Raw genomic sequence first — 14,594 nt, forward strand, 5'->3', positions numbered from 1 at the left:
ACACACACACACACACACACACACACACACACACACACACACACACACACACGATAAATTGGAGATAATGTGCACAAGAAAGAGATTAACACTAATGGGGATTGGGAAAAGCTTCTTGCAGAAGGTGTGACTTAACTGAAACTGGAAGGAAGCCAAGAAAGCTCAGAGGTAGAGATGAGGAAGGGCAGAGTTTCAGGCATGAAAGACAGATAGGGAAAAGGCCCAGAGTCAAAAGATACAGTGTCATCCATGCCAGTCATCATGCCAGTGTCACTGGATGGCAGATTATATGGAGGTGGGAGCTGGGGCTGGAGGAGGGGTTGTGTAAGAGGACTGGAAAGATAGGAAAGGGTGAGGTTATGGAGGGATCTAAAAGCAAAACAGGATATTATATTTGATTCTGGAGTTAACAGGTAGCTGCTAGAGCTGACTGAATAGGAGGGTGATATAGTTAGAATTGCCCCTTAGGAAGACCCATTTAACAACTGAGTGTAGGACAGACTGAAGTGTGGCAGGGAAAGCCACCAGCAGACTATTGAAATAGTCCAGGTAGGAGATGATAAAGAGTCTATACCAGGGAAACGGCAGTATCAGAGGAGAGAAGGGTACAAAAGACGTTAACAAAGATAAAATCAAAAAGTTTTAGCAACAGATTGGGAGTTGACGATGGCACATAAATTGGAAACCTGGGAGACTAAAAGGATGCTGGTACCTCTGATGGTAATAAGGAAGTTACAAAGAAAAGAGGGTTTGAGGGAAAGAGAAGGAGTTTAGTTTTAGTCGGGTTCAGTTAAAAATGTCTATAAAAAATCCAGTCTGAGATGTCCAATAGGTAGGTAGAGATGTGAGACCAGAGATCAGGAGAGAGCATAGGGCTGGACAAGCAAGTCTGAAAGTTATCAACATAGGGATAAGAATCTATTCCATGGGAGCTGATTAGATTACCAAGTGAAATGGTATAGAAGAGAAAAGGGCCCAGGAAAAAGCCTTAGGGGACACTGATGGTTAACAAGTGTGACCCAGACGAAGATCCAGCAAAGGAAACTTAGAAGGAATGGGCAGAAAGGTAATAGAAGGGCATTACCATGAAAACCTAGATAGAAGAAAGTATCAATAAAAGGGTGATCAACAGTGTCAAAAGACACAGAAGGGTCAAGAAGGATGAGGACTGAGAAAAAGCTACTGGATTTGCAAGTTAAAGAGACTATTGGCAACTCTGAAGACAGCACTTTCAGTTGAATGATCAAGACAGAAGCCAGATTAAAGAGAGTTAAGAAGAGAGTGAGGGAAAGGAAATAGAAGAAGCACAGATCCTAAACAGTCTCCTCAAGGAGTTAAGTCAGAATATAGCATGACAGCTAGCAAGGATGGATCAAGTGAGGGTTTTTTGAAGATGGAGGAGAAATGGGCATGTTTATAGGCAGTAGAAAGGTAGTCACTAGACAGGGAGAAATCGAAGATAATGAGAGTGGGGATCATATAGAAGGCAATATGCTGGAGAAGATGATGAAAAGGAATCTCTTGTGAACGTAGAGGGGTTTGCTTTGGCAATGTGAAACAGTGATGAAGGCAGAGAAAGTGGCAAAAGGATTAAGAGAGAAAGGGGAGCTTTCTAGTAAATGGTCCCATTTTTTTTAGTGAAGTATGAGGCAAGTTTACTCCCCAGAGTACTTCTCTTTGCTCCTTATATTCTCCACTACTTCTTTCTATAGGCTGGCTGCCCCCTTTCCATGGAATGGACTCCATCTTCACCTCCACTTCAAGGCATTCCTTACTTCCTTCAATATTTAACTAAAACACCACCTTTATCTTGAGCTCTTCAAATGGCTAACGTTTTTCCAGCCTAACAACCCTATAATTAACCACCATGAATTAGTTTTGTATTTATCCTACATATACTTATTTACTCTGTATATATCGATAAATGTACCAGATGTCTCCCCCAACAGAATGTAAGCACTTCAGTGCTTGATAATTAGTTGGTTGCTTTAGTCCATAATGAACAATATACAACATGCCTTTCCTACAAAAAAAAAGTAAATGTATTCTTGCAAAGTTTTAAACAGAAGGATACGAGGCACAGCAAAAGGCTGGGCAAAAGCATGAAAAGCAGAGCCCCATGTAATCTGCCATGGTGCAATATAAGTATACACAAACCGCAACTTATATAGAAGTTCCCAAAGCTGCAAGAAAAGAACAGAAAAGAAAAATTAGTAAGAAAATCTTATCATCAAAATTATTTATAATTTAAGAAACTAAAGGAGACTATTGTATCTTTTCTTAACAAGAAAATGGCAGATCTTTTGATATCTGAGTCAGCAGTTAGAAATTTTATGTCTCCTAAGACTGCAGTATATTTTAAAGAATAAGGATCATTATCCATGACCTGTTTCATGTTGAGTTTGACTTTGGTTTACTTTGATGGCTTTTAGTGGCACTGCAGTTAGGTGCCAAGGGGAAAGGGGGAGGGGGTGGAACCTTGTGGAAGAAGCAAAGTGCACAAATACTTTAGGTATCAGGTGATTCCTTTAAAATAACTAACTTAACTGGGTATTTTTGTCAGAATGATAAAAAATACATTAATAGTAAATATTTTCATTAGCTCTTCAACTACAAACATATATTCTACCACAATTCATACACCACAATCCTGGAGTCAGGAAGACTAGAGTTCAAATTCAGTCTCAGAAATTTCCTAGCTATGTGATCCTGGGCAAGTCACTTAATCTGCCTCAACTTCCTCAACTGTAAAATGGAGATAATAATAGCACTTACCTCTCATAGTTGTTGTGAGGACCAAATGAGATGATAATTGTAAAGCACTTACCACAGTGCCTGGCACGTAGTCTAAGTGCTATTTAAATGTCAGTAATTATTATCAACATTATCATATTCATAGAATCATTCTACCTAGCGACTATAGGTTGGGAAGATGAGCTTCCTCAACCAAAAAAGGCATGATACTAGAACTGTGGATTTTTTTGTTTAAATGACCGTCCCCCTGCAACTTTATTTTCTTACAGATTAGCAAGATAAGGTCTAACTTTAATCTAAAGGTTTAAAGCTTTACAGCAATCACATGTTCCTTCTGTTGATTCTCAATATCTTAAAAACACTTCTCTGTTCCACTGTTCATTTCTATTCTGATCATTTCCCTGTTCATCAGGAAAGGAAATAAAAGGATACTCAAGCACAGTAGTTGATGTGGTAAAATCTCACATTGTGCAAATACCCCAGAGGTAAGACACTGATGATCATAATAATGAAACTGATAACCTTTCATAAAAGCAGTGGTCAGATTAAATAGAGGCAGCATGGTATAATCGATACAGAGCTATCTTCAAAGGCAAGAAAGACCTGAGAATTTATGTTTCCTCTCTGACAGATAATGGCTGTGCGACCCTCAGTAAGTTACTTAACTTCTCAGTGCTCTGGGCAGATTCATAAGATATAAGTTGCAGACAAAGGGCCAATCTACACTGGCAGTGGAAGTTTCTCACCTAGCATTTCTCATTGGAATGAAATCACAGGCCCCATCTTTATCCCTATTTCTCTAGTTAAAAACTTTTAAGAAGAGAAATGTTGAACTCCTTCTATAGTTTTATTGCTAACACTGCCCTCAACATCAAACAACTGAAAAGAAAAATAACAACTGGATTACAATAACTTTCTAACTATTCTCTCCGCATCCAGGATCTTCCTACTATTAAAATTCATTCTACATACTGTGACTGATCTTCCCACAATATAACTTTCATCGTCTCACTTACCTTCTTAAGAATCTAAGACTCCCACTTCTATCTGGTTTTCAAGGCCTTCTGTAATCAAGACTCTACTTATCTAATCTTAATTACAACTCTTCTCCAATCCATAATGATGTGTTCCAACAAGACTGACTTCCTCCCTTCTCCCCACATGACACTACACTCATTTCTGCCTATATACTTTTGCTTATTATTTCTGCTTGCCCTTCCCTACCCCCAAAGCAACTTGGACGATCCAACCATCTTTTCTCTCTGTGCGTGAATACCACCTACTCTTCAGGGCCTAGCTCAAGTTCTGCCTCTTTCAGGAAGCCTTTCTGAATTACTCCAGAACAGACTATTTCTTTCTTCTCTACAATTCTGTTGCATTTATTAGTAAACATCACAGTTTAGCACTTAGATAAGAACATCACCTCCCTAGCAGGGACTATGCCTTACATTTCTCTTCTACCTTCAATACTGAGAAAACAAATTTGCTGCTGGGGAAGTAGGGTCAAGCCAAATTTTGGCATAATGATCCCAAAGTATTCTATTGTTATTGTTCAGGCCAGAGTTTCTAAAGCTGAAGACAAAACTTTCGATGCTGAGTTACCTTGTTGAAGAATATGGACATGAAGAAGAGATCTAATAGCATTGTCTCTGACAAAGCCTCATAGTCAAATTTGAAAAAGAGCACAGTGAAGATGACGGTGACATACTGACAAGTTGGGCTGCTGAAAGAAGAACGTAGCAACTTCAAACCAGCAATGGTGATCATTAAAGCACCTAACCTATAATAGGATAAAAGCAAAATTCATCAGCTACTGACTGTGACAAATCTGATAAATGCAAACTAATTACCACTCTTAAAAGGTTGAATTTACTTGGCTTTTACTTTCTGGATGAAATGCAAATGATTTTCTATTGGTTAACTCAAATAACATTCTTGGGTTTTACATGTTACGAAACTTCCTAGTCCAATTAAGTCAAATCCTAAAGGAGCCTAACTACTAAAAAATTTTTTAAAACATGCAGCATTTTTCATTTACTCAATCAACAAACTCCCATTAAGTGTCTACTATGTGCTAGGCACTGTTGGGCCCTGTTTTAGGAACAGCAACAAAAAAAGGACACTATTTCTGTCTGCAAGGAAGTTGTACTCTACTTGAGAGCAGGGAAGGAAAACATCTTGTACACACCTAAGTACAATACAAGACAGTTTGATGAGGGAAAAGGAAAGATACAAGTACTGTACTTTAAGAAAACCTATGGGGAAGACAATTATTTTCAGCTTGGAGAATTAGGGAACAAGGGGCACCTCAACAAAACCTGAAGGAAGAGAATTCTGAAAGGCAGACTTGGAGAAAGAGTGGATTTCAGGCACAGGAAATGGCCTTCATGGATCCACAGAGATGGAAGACGGAATGCTAAGTTCAAGGAACAACTTATGGTCCCATTTGACTGGAATGTAGACTAGATGAAGAGTAGCACTGCCTCATTATAAAATCACACTAGGAAGGACAGGGAAATCAGACTCTGGAACTAGAATTCCAGAGTTTAATATAAAGGCAATAGTTTTTGGGCAGCAGAATGACATGGACAGACTTGTACCTTAGAAAGATCATTCTGTCAACTGCAATGGGTTAGAGAAGGAAGAGATAAGAACAAAGAAACTAGTTATGAGGCAAATAGTCTGGGCTAGAGGTGCTAAGGGCCTGAACTGGGCTAGTGGCAGTATGAGTGGAAAAAAAGAGGAGATGGGGGAGGGGAATCCATATATTTTTTTAAAAGAGAAAAAATGCTTTAAGAATAGTAACCAACAACAGTGGCTGGTCATTTGGAACATCAATTTTTAAAATAGGTTATAGTGCTACAGGGAGAACAGTAAGGGTATCTGGATCAAGAAGTGAAAAGCAGAATGAAAAAAAAAAGGAAAGAAACAAAGCCATTTTTAAAAACTTCTCAGCTATGATGGTGTCTAGCACATAATAGGAAATCAATAAATATTTGTTTATCGGTTACCTCACAATTTTGCTTAGAACAGATCTTGGTAGGGCAGTCTAGTATTAAAAGACTTTTATACTTACTCAGTATCCAGTTTCTTAGGACTAGCAATAGTCTTTGCACTGCTACTGAGCTCATTAAGAACGATCAATGGGTAGATAACATTCTTCTCCACAAAAATAAGCCATACATGAAGTTTCTCAAACCACATAACATGGGCTGCATCTAACAGGGTAACAAAAAACACACATACTATGTGTCATCTTGGAATTATAGATAGCTTGGTCACTGGATAAGAAAGGGAAATCTTGTAATATTCAAATAGCAATTATAGGTTAATGCAAGCAAAATATGTACAAAATTCAGTATTTCATACCCGATCCATTACCAACTTTTAAGTGATCTATGAAATCAACAACTTGCACCTATAAGATTATAGTATTAAGGGTTATAGCCCACTTTCTTCATTAAAATTTTATTTCTGTAACTTATCCTAAGGCAGAAGGTAAACCTAGGGTTTTGAAGGCTACATGTAGCACAACCTAAGCCTTTGCAGGATTTACTTGGAAAGATTTCAGAGAATGTGCCCAGGGACAGACAGATATGCTTATTTAGCACCAGCCTATTTAAGCTAGCAAAGGTGTACCAATGTATATATCACACACATTTATTTTGAAGAAGATGCAAAATTGTACCAAAAGAACAACAAGTGAACAAATAATTTTAAGGCCCAGAAAGATCAATATGTTTGATCACCTGGTGAAGAACTAGTTTTAGCTATAGATTAAGGCATAGAGAGGTTGTGATCTGCTTTATGGAGGGAATACTAGTACAGCTTAAATCACAGATCTAACAGAAGCAATTAGTTCAAGTCAATTACAAATCAGATGTACAGTTCTAAGACTTTTGTAAATTTCATTCACTAAGCCCCTAAAGATCTAAAAAGTCATAAACTTTTTGCTGCTATGACTAATATTCATAAATAAATCACTTAAACTTTCACAAAGATATTTTTTTACCAAAAAGAAAATGACAAACATTTGCTTCCTAATGCTGTACCCAGACATATGTAAGCAGACATGCATGTGTAAGTGGAAAAGACACCTTAGAGCCTGAAGAAGTGCTCTGAAAATAGTGTAGGATTCCATATGTCGTCAAAAAACTCTATTCATAATACAACTTTTTTTCAAATATCTCAAACATTTGTTTCATTGAAGAAAATTCCCAAGGTCAAACGAGTTTTAATCTGACGTGCCTGAATTACTGAAAACAATGTCATCATGTTTTAATAAGCTACTGGATGTGTGAAATATTTTCATGCTCTTGTTTAATTCAATAGCATTTTTCTAAATAATACAAATTTTGACTAGACCATTTTTTGACAAGTCAACAAAATAAATACATTTAGTGTGATACAATATCACAGTCAGGAAAATGCCCACTAAAAATTAAGTACTGTAAGGCGTTGTCAATATAATGCTGCTATTAAGATGTCTAATTACAAATAAACTAAAAAAGTATATATTTTATATAATTTGCTAAGTGAGAAGTTTTCAGAAGACAACAAATGTTCAAAAAAAATCTTTAGAGTCGAAAATTATATGATTAACAATAGTTTGGTTTTTTTTTGTTAAACACATTTCCATACTAGTCATGTTGTGAAAAAAGAATCAGAACAAAAGGGAAAAACCAGGAGAAAGGGAAAAAAAGAGATAGAGAGAAAATAGTATATTTCACTCTGCATTCAGACTCCATAGTTCTTTTTCTGGATGTGGCAACATTTTCCATCATGAATCTTTTGGAATTGTTTTAGATCAATTGCTGAGAAGAGCTAAGCTTATCAAAGTTGGTCATCGTACAATGTTGTTGCTATTGTGTACAATATTCTCCTGGTTCTGCTCATTTCACTCAGTATCAATTCATGTAAGTCTTTCCAGGTTTTTCTGAAACCCATCTGCTCATCATTTCTTATGGAAAAATAGTATTTCATTACATTCACATACCACAACTTGTTCAGCTATTCTCCAATTGATGGGCATCCCCTCAATTTCCAAATCTTGGTCACCACAAAAAGAGCTGCTATAAATATTTTTGTACATGTGGGTCCTTTTCCCGTTTTTATGATCTCTTTGGGATACAGACCTAGTATTAGTAGTGCTGGATCAAAAAGTTTGCACAGTTTTATGGCACTTTAGGCATAGTTCCAAACTGCTGTCCAGAATCTTTGGATCAGTTCACAATACCACCAACAATGCTTTAGTGTTCCAATTTTTCTACATTTTCTCCAACTTACGTCATTTTCTTTTTTTATCATGTTAACCAATCTGATAGGTGTGATGTGGTACCTCAGTTGTTTTAATTTGCATTTCTCTAATCAATAGTGATTTAGTGCATTTTTTCATGTGACTATAGACAGCTTTAATTTCTTCATCCAAAAACTGATAAGATCTTCTGACCATTTATCAATTAGGGAATGACTTGTATTCTTCCATGTTTGACTCAGCTCTCTATATATTTTAGAAATGAGGCTTTTATCAGAGATAATGGCTGCAAAAATTGTTTCCTAGCTTTCTGCTTCCCTTCTAATCTTGGTTGCATTGGCTTTATTTGTGCAAAAACGTTTTAAATTAATGTAATCAAAATTATCCATTTTGCATTTCATAATGTTCTCTATCTCTTGTTTGGTCATAAATTCTTCCCTGCTCCATAGATCTGACTGATGAACTACTCCCTGTTTTCCTAATTTGCTTATAGTTTCACCCTTTATATCTAAATCATGTGTCCATTTTGACCTTATCATGGTATATGGTGTAAGGTGTTGGTCTATGCCTAGTTTCTGCCATACTATTTTCCAGTTTACCCAGCAGTTTTTGTCAAATATTGAGTTCTTATCCCATAAGCTGGGTCTTTGGGTTTATCAAACAGTAGATTACTAGAGTCATTGACTACTATGTCCTGTGTACCTAACCTATTCCACTGATCCTGTGTACCTAACCTATTCCACTCTATTTCTTAGCCAGTACCAAGTAGTTTTGATGATTGCTGCTTCATTATATAGCTCTAAATCTGGTATGGCTAGGTCACCTTCCCTTGCATTTCTTTTCATTAATTCCCTTGATATTCTGGACCTTTTGTTTTTCCAGACGAATTTTGTTATTATTTTTTCTAGCTCTATAAAATAATTTTTGGTAGTTTGATTGGTATGGCACTGAATAAGTAAATTAATTTAGGTAGAATGGTCATTTTTATTATATTAGCTTGGCCTACCCATGAGCAACAAATATTTTTCCAATTATTTAGATCTGACTTTATTTGTGTGAAAAGTGTTTTGTAATTGTGTTCATACAGCTCCTGGCTTCATCTTGGCAGATAGACTCCCAAATATTTTACATTGTCTGCAGTTATTTTAAATGGAATTTCTCTTTCTATCTCTTGCTGCTGGATTTTGTTAGTAATACATAGAAATGCTGATAATTTATGTGGGTTTAACAATAATCTTAATTTAGTTTGTATACTGAAAATCTGAACCCCAGCTCTGACAATTATAAGGTGTATAAGCCTGAGCCATTATTTTACTTCTCAAAACTTTACTCTCCTTACCTATAAAACAAAAAGAATAATGCTTCTCCATGTTTCAGGGGGTTGTTTTAGGAATAAAAAAGTGATAATGTATGAGAAACATTTTGAAAACTAAACAACTATGTAAATATATGCTATTATTATTAATATTATAAGTAAAAGTTTTCTCAATAAAAATTGCTCACCTTTTGAACATAAAATGTATAATAGACATGCACGCTATTATTTGCATGTGATGACGATGATGATGGTTGATGATGGTGATCTATCTTCTGTAGGATATTTGCTTTTGAGTTATTTTTCTAGATATGGTGATGGGTGTGCACCATATTAGATATCAAAGTGAGTATTATGAAATGGTGGGACAGTGTTACCTATCGAAGAGAGTTGATTCTCTGGACAAAGCTAGTCAACATGAAAAGGTACTAAATATGGTGTGATGGTCCTATTAACATAATCAACTTAGTTAATAAGCCAAGACTACTAAATCTTTGAAAATATAAGGGCCCTCCTGAACAGAATTTGCAATGTCTGATTCCTGAAAAGATAATGAGTTTTCAAACAATGAGTAATTTGCTCTCCAGAAAAGTTTGCTGACTATAGAATTACACCAAAGGAAATCAGGTAGATGGTAAAACGATTTTCACATCTAACTGTAAAGCTGGATGGCATTTTTTCCAATTAAAAATGAATGCATTAATAATTTTACTTACTTCGAACTTCAAATTGGTAATATTCCTTGGTTTTCAGCAGTGGGTGAGAGAAACAGTGCCAAGGTAGCTGCTTCCGGACCTGAGGCAGCATGTAATGTGTTAAAAAGCCTACTGAGCCCACCAAGGTATAGAGAACATACTTCAGAGCAGGCTAAAGAAAAAGTAAAGTTAAAGAAAATCAAATAAATAAATAGTCTTGAGACAAAGACTAAACTCACAATTAACTTGTCATTTCTTTGAATTTGATTTCCCATGTAAACATGAAGATACAAATATAGGCTAGTAATAACAGACTGTTATTAGTTCAATTCTAGCCTCCACAATCAGAAAACATTTCTATTTTCTTTTTTAAGCTTAAATCATTTATGGAAGTAAAAGGTAACCAATATACCATGAATGTTTACAATCAATATGGCTTCCTTTGGGGTAAAAAAGTGTCTCAAAATATTACTGATATGGCTAGGAGAGAAAACTGTGGGTAAATGTTGCTGTTCTATCAGTATCCTCTGTGACTTTCAGAGCCATTTATGAAATTACTTTGGCTCTCAAGGTTGTTGTCAGCTAGCGACAGAGAGATGATACTTTTAAATAAGCAGACAAAACAGACATGTCCTACTGCATGCTGCTAGAGGAAATAACACAATCCTACTGACAGGGTCCACTAAAAATTTGTATTTTCTAACTCAACTGGGTTCTCAAAGCACTATAATCCTTTTATTCTTAAAGTGAACCTCTGCTGCAGTCTCCTACAGGAGCTGTTCCAATCATTCTCTTCTCTCCTCAAGCCTCTTTCTCTGTTGTTTTCTCAGCAGAGGACCTCACTTCTTACTTTACTGAGAAAAGAGAGGACAGACATTTCGTCTTTTATACCGTATTTTTAAACTTCTCATAACTTCTCATTACATTCTCTCCTCTTTGGCCACTCACACTAATGAAGATGTGGCCCTTCTGTTTGCCAAGGCCCTCTTTTTAACTTGCGTGTGTGTTTGATCCCATCCATTTCTGTCTCTGCTAGAAGCTTGTACTTTTGTTGATTTCCTCTCTATATCACTTTCAATTTCTCAACATGCAACAGTTCCTTCCGGGCCACTCACAAACATGTCCAAACTTTTGCCACTCTTAAAAAAAAACCTCACTTCATTCTCCCTCAAGTCATTGCTCTGTATCTCTTTTCCTCTTCCTGACAAACTCCTAGGAAAAGTTGTCTATCTCACTGCCCTCATCTCTTCATCCTCATTCACTTCTCAAACTCTTGTAATCTGAATCCCAAGTTCACACCCCACTGAAATAGGTCTCTAAGGTTATTAACAGTCTCTTAAATGCTAAATCTAATGTGAACTTTTCTTAAGTAATTTACACTGGCAACAAGTCTCCCTTCTTAGGCACTCTTCTTCCCTATTTTATTGTAACTGTTCTCTCTTCTGGTTTTCCTCCTGTATGTCTGATTGGCTCCTTCTAGGTTTCTTTTACTGGATTCTCATGCATATCCCGCATCCAAACCCTGGTATCCCCTGAGGTTCTATCCTAGGCTTCTTTTCTTATCTATATGGCTTTCCCTGGACGACATTATCAGATCCCATGGATGCAATTTTCACCTCTATGGGATGTATCCCAGAATTAGATACCTAACCTTGGTGTCGCTCTTGAACACTATTTATCCATGGAATATCTCAAACTAAATGTTCCAATGGCATCTGAAATCCAAAACATCCAAAATGGAATTAATCTTTTTTCCTAAATTAAAATCCCTCCACCTACGCCCCAAAGTTCTTTATTATTATTGAAAGCACTACTATCCTTTTAATCTAGTGACAATTCCTCAGCTCTTCTCTCCCTTTCACTCCCCAAACCACTCTGGTGTCAATTCTTGCTGATTCAGATTTCACAACATTTTTTGCATCTATTACCTTTAACCATTCACAAGGTTGTAACACTAGTTCAGGATCCCATTATAAATCACATAGAATAACTGAAACAGACTAATTGGTCTCCCTGCACCTAGTCTCTTACAGTTCAAATCCACCCTCCATACAGCTGCCAAAATAATAATCCTAAAGTACAAGTCTGACCACATTACCCTCCTGCTCCTCTACCTTCTGTGGCTCCCCACTATTACCAAGATAAGATGCAAATTCCTTTGGCATTTAAAAAACCTTCACAATATGATTCCAGATTACCACATTTTTTTTCACATTATTCCTTTTTATATACTCCCAATTCCAATCAAACTCACCTGCTTGCTCTTCCCCCAACCTGGCATTCTATCTCCTATATCTGTGTCTTTGCACAGGCTGTCCCTCTCCCATGCCTAGAATATACTGTTTCCTCATCTCCACCTAAGATAGGATCCCTGTCTTTCTTCAAGGCTCATCTTGTACCACACACCACAGGAAGCAATACCTAAAAGCACCCAATTCAGTGCTCTCTCCCTCCTCAAGTAATCATGTATTTCTTACTTATCTATCTATACCTCTTCAATTAAAGAAAAATTCCACGAGGGTTTGTTTTATCTTTGTATCCCTTGTACCTTGCATACAGTAGATGCTTAATAATTGCTTATTAGATTAGATTAGGGATGAAGAAGAGTTTTCTTTTATCTGCTGAACTGCAGAGCACGTTACTAATTCATACAGACATGTTTAGAAATAGGTTTGTGATAACGTATGCATGTATATTTTATATACATACACATACACACATGTTACATTCAGATGAAATGAAATCAAATGTCAGTCTACACATTCAGACTAAAAATTGGATATGTACACAACATCCTCTTTAAGTAACTACTGTACTATAACAAGGAAACATTACAAATCAAATCAGAAATGAATCAACAATAAGAAGCTAAAAAGGGTTTTTTGTTTCAAAAGAAAGATTAATATACTTACCTGTAAAACTGTGAACACTGTGCTTACATGAATTGCAAAATACAGCACACCAATCACTATGCAAACTATGAGATCAGATTGTAACCGTTCACTCTATAGAATAAAATAGAAACATCAAAATTAATTAATTTGATTTTTTAAAAATGCTTGCTTTCCTACATAGTCTCAATTAACACCATGAAATTAAGGAATTTTTCCATGGCTACTTTTCACTATTCTAATTTCTTCTTCATTCACAATAATCATAACAAATAAACCTTGTCCATCAACCTTTTTAGTTTTAGTTTAGTTTTTAAAATATAGATGAAAAAAAATGGGTAAGTTAATGACTTATTGAATTTTTCATGTTTACTAATGGACCTAACAAATAAATGAAAACTTTTTGAAACAGGGATTCTTTCCACTAGATCAATACTCTATTTCTCCACAGGAAAAAAAAAAAGAGAGTGCTGCATAAGCTTGGTATTTACTTCTAAAATGCCATTACATAGCAAAGGAAAAATAATGAGGCGAGTCCATAAGCAGGCACTGAACAATTCCTTTCCACTTTATAGGCTGAACTCGTATATACTCTTTGGATAGTTACTATTCTAACTGTGCAAAAATCCTACAAAGTGTGAGGAGAAAGGTTAGGGGACAAAAAGAGAAGGCAATTAGGCTACAGAACTCAATAACTAAAAACATGTAAAGTATACATATAAAAAAGAAATAATATATACTGCAAGAAGGATCAGGCAACCTACATATAAGGTATTATTTTTATTATTATACAGATGATAACCAAAGAAATATGACAGAGACATGGAGCTAACTATGGTGACAGAAAATCCCCAGAATTCAGATGTGTGTAGAGTGGGAAGCTTTTGTATATTGATTCTCTTGCCATGAATTCAATAGTATTACTTGCATTTACTACTATTTGAAATTAGTAATTATGAAAAAGACCCACACTCTTACTACATTCTCACCTAAAAATAAATGTTTAAATTATAATTCCTGAAGCTGTTTCAACAATCTGTTTCTTGGACTGAAATTCAATTCAGCAAGCATCTATCAGAACACTCCATTTAAGGCAGCTAATTTCACTGACCAACCAAAGAAGATCATCCTTTCTCCCCTCAAACAAATTCTCATGTGTGGAGGATATATGTATAGATCCCTAGACATATTAAAGAATATTTGTAGAATTTTATAGGTATCTATTAGGGTTACACCTGTGGAGCTCTGAATGAGGGAACTACTTCAAGCCTTTAGCAATGTAGTAAAAAAAAGAGCTTTGTAGCTTCACCAAAACTATGGGAATTACATGAATGCCTTAGTTTTAAAAAAGTACTGGTATTTTCTTTACTAGCCTTCTGAAAACACTAGGGATTTTACTCTACCTATACTTTCCACATTGGAAGGTACTTAGATGGTATGGGATAAAGGTAGATCTGAAGTCTGATTTTATGATGCAAACAATTCTTATCTCTACCCTGTTCTTTCTGTGTTGATAACACTAATGCTTGTATTTTCCTCACTTCATTTCTAAATGAACCTGCTCTCTCCAAAGTTAGTAATGATTTCTTAATTGCCAAATCTGATGGTCGGTTCTTAATACTCATCCTTCTTAACCTTCTGCCATCATCTGATACTGCTGACTACACTCTCCACTTTGATACTCT

At 35.9% G+C, this 14,594-nt stretch overlaps 1 protein-coding gene across 5 annotated transcripts in view; it reads right to left on the reverse strand.

Moving 5' to 3' along the window:
- Positions 1–14,594, reverse strand: part of LOC114029979 (pecanex-like protein 1) — a 238,611-nt gene that overhangs the window by 56,097 nt on the left and 167,920 nt on the right. For all 5 annotated transcript variants that reach the window (XM_027844629.1, XM_027844628.1, XM_027844627.1 and 2 more), the window contains 5 exons: positions 12,931–13,023; positions 10,040–10,190; positions 5,831–5,972; positions 4,357–4,534; positions 2,075–2,183 (listed from right to left, as the gene is read on the reverse strand). In XM_027844629.1, the coding sequence (XP_027700430.1) occupies positions 2,075–2,183; positions 4,357–4,534; positions 5,831–5,972; positions 10,040–10,190; positions 12,931–13,023 (673 nt within the window). The remainder of the gene's footprint in view (positions 1–2,074; positions 2,184–4,356; positions 4,535–5,830; positions 5,973–10,039; positions 10,191–12,930; positions 13,024–14,594) is intronic.

This window comes from Vombatus ursinus, unplaced genomic scaffold, assembly GCF_900497805.2.
Source record: "Vombatus ursinus unplaced genomic scaffold, bare-nosed wombat genome assembly UNPS02014945.1, whole genome shotgun sequence".
Classification (NCBI taxonomy): domain Eukaryota; kingdom Metazoa; phylum Chordata; class Mammalia; order Diprotodontia; family Vombatidae; genus Vombatus; species Vombatus ursinus.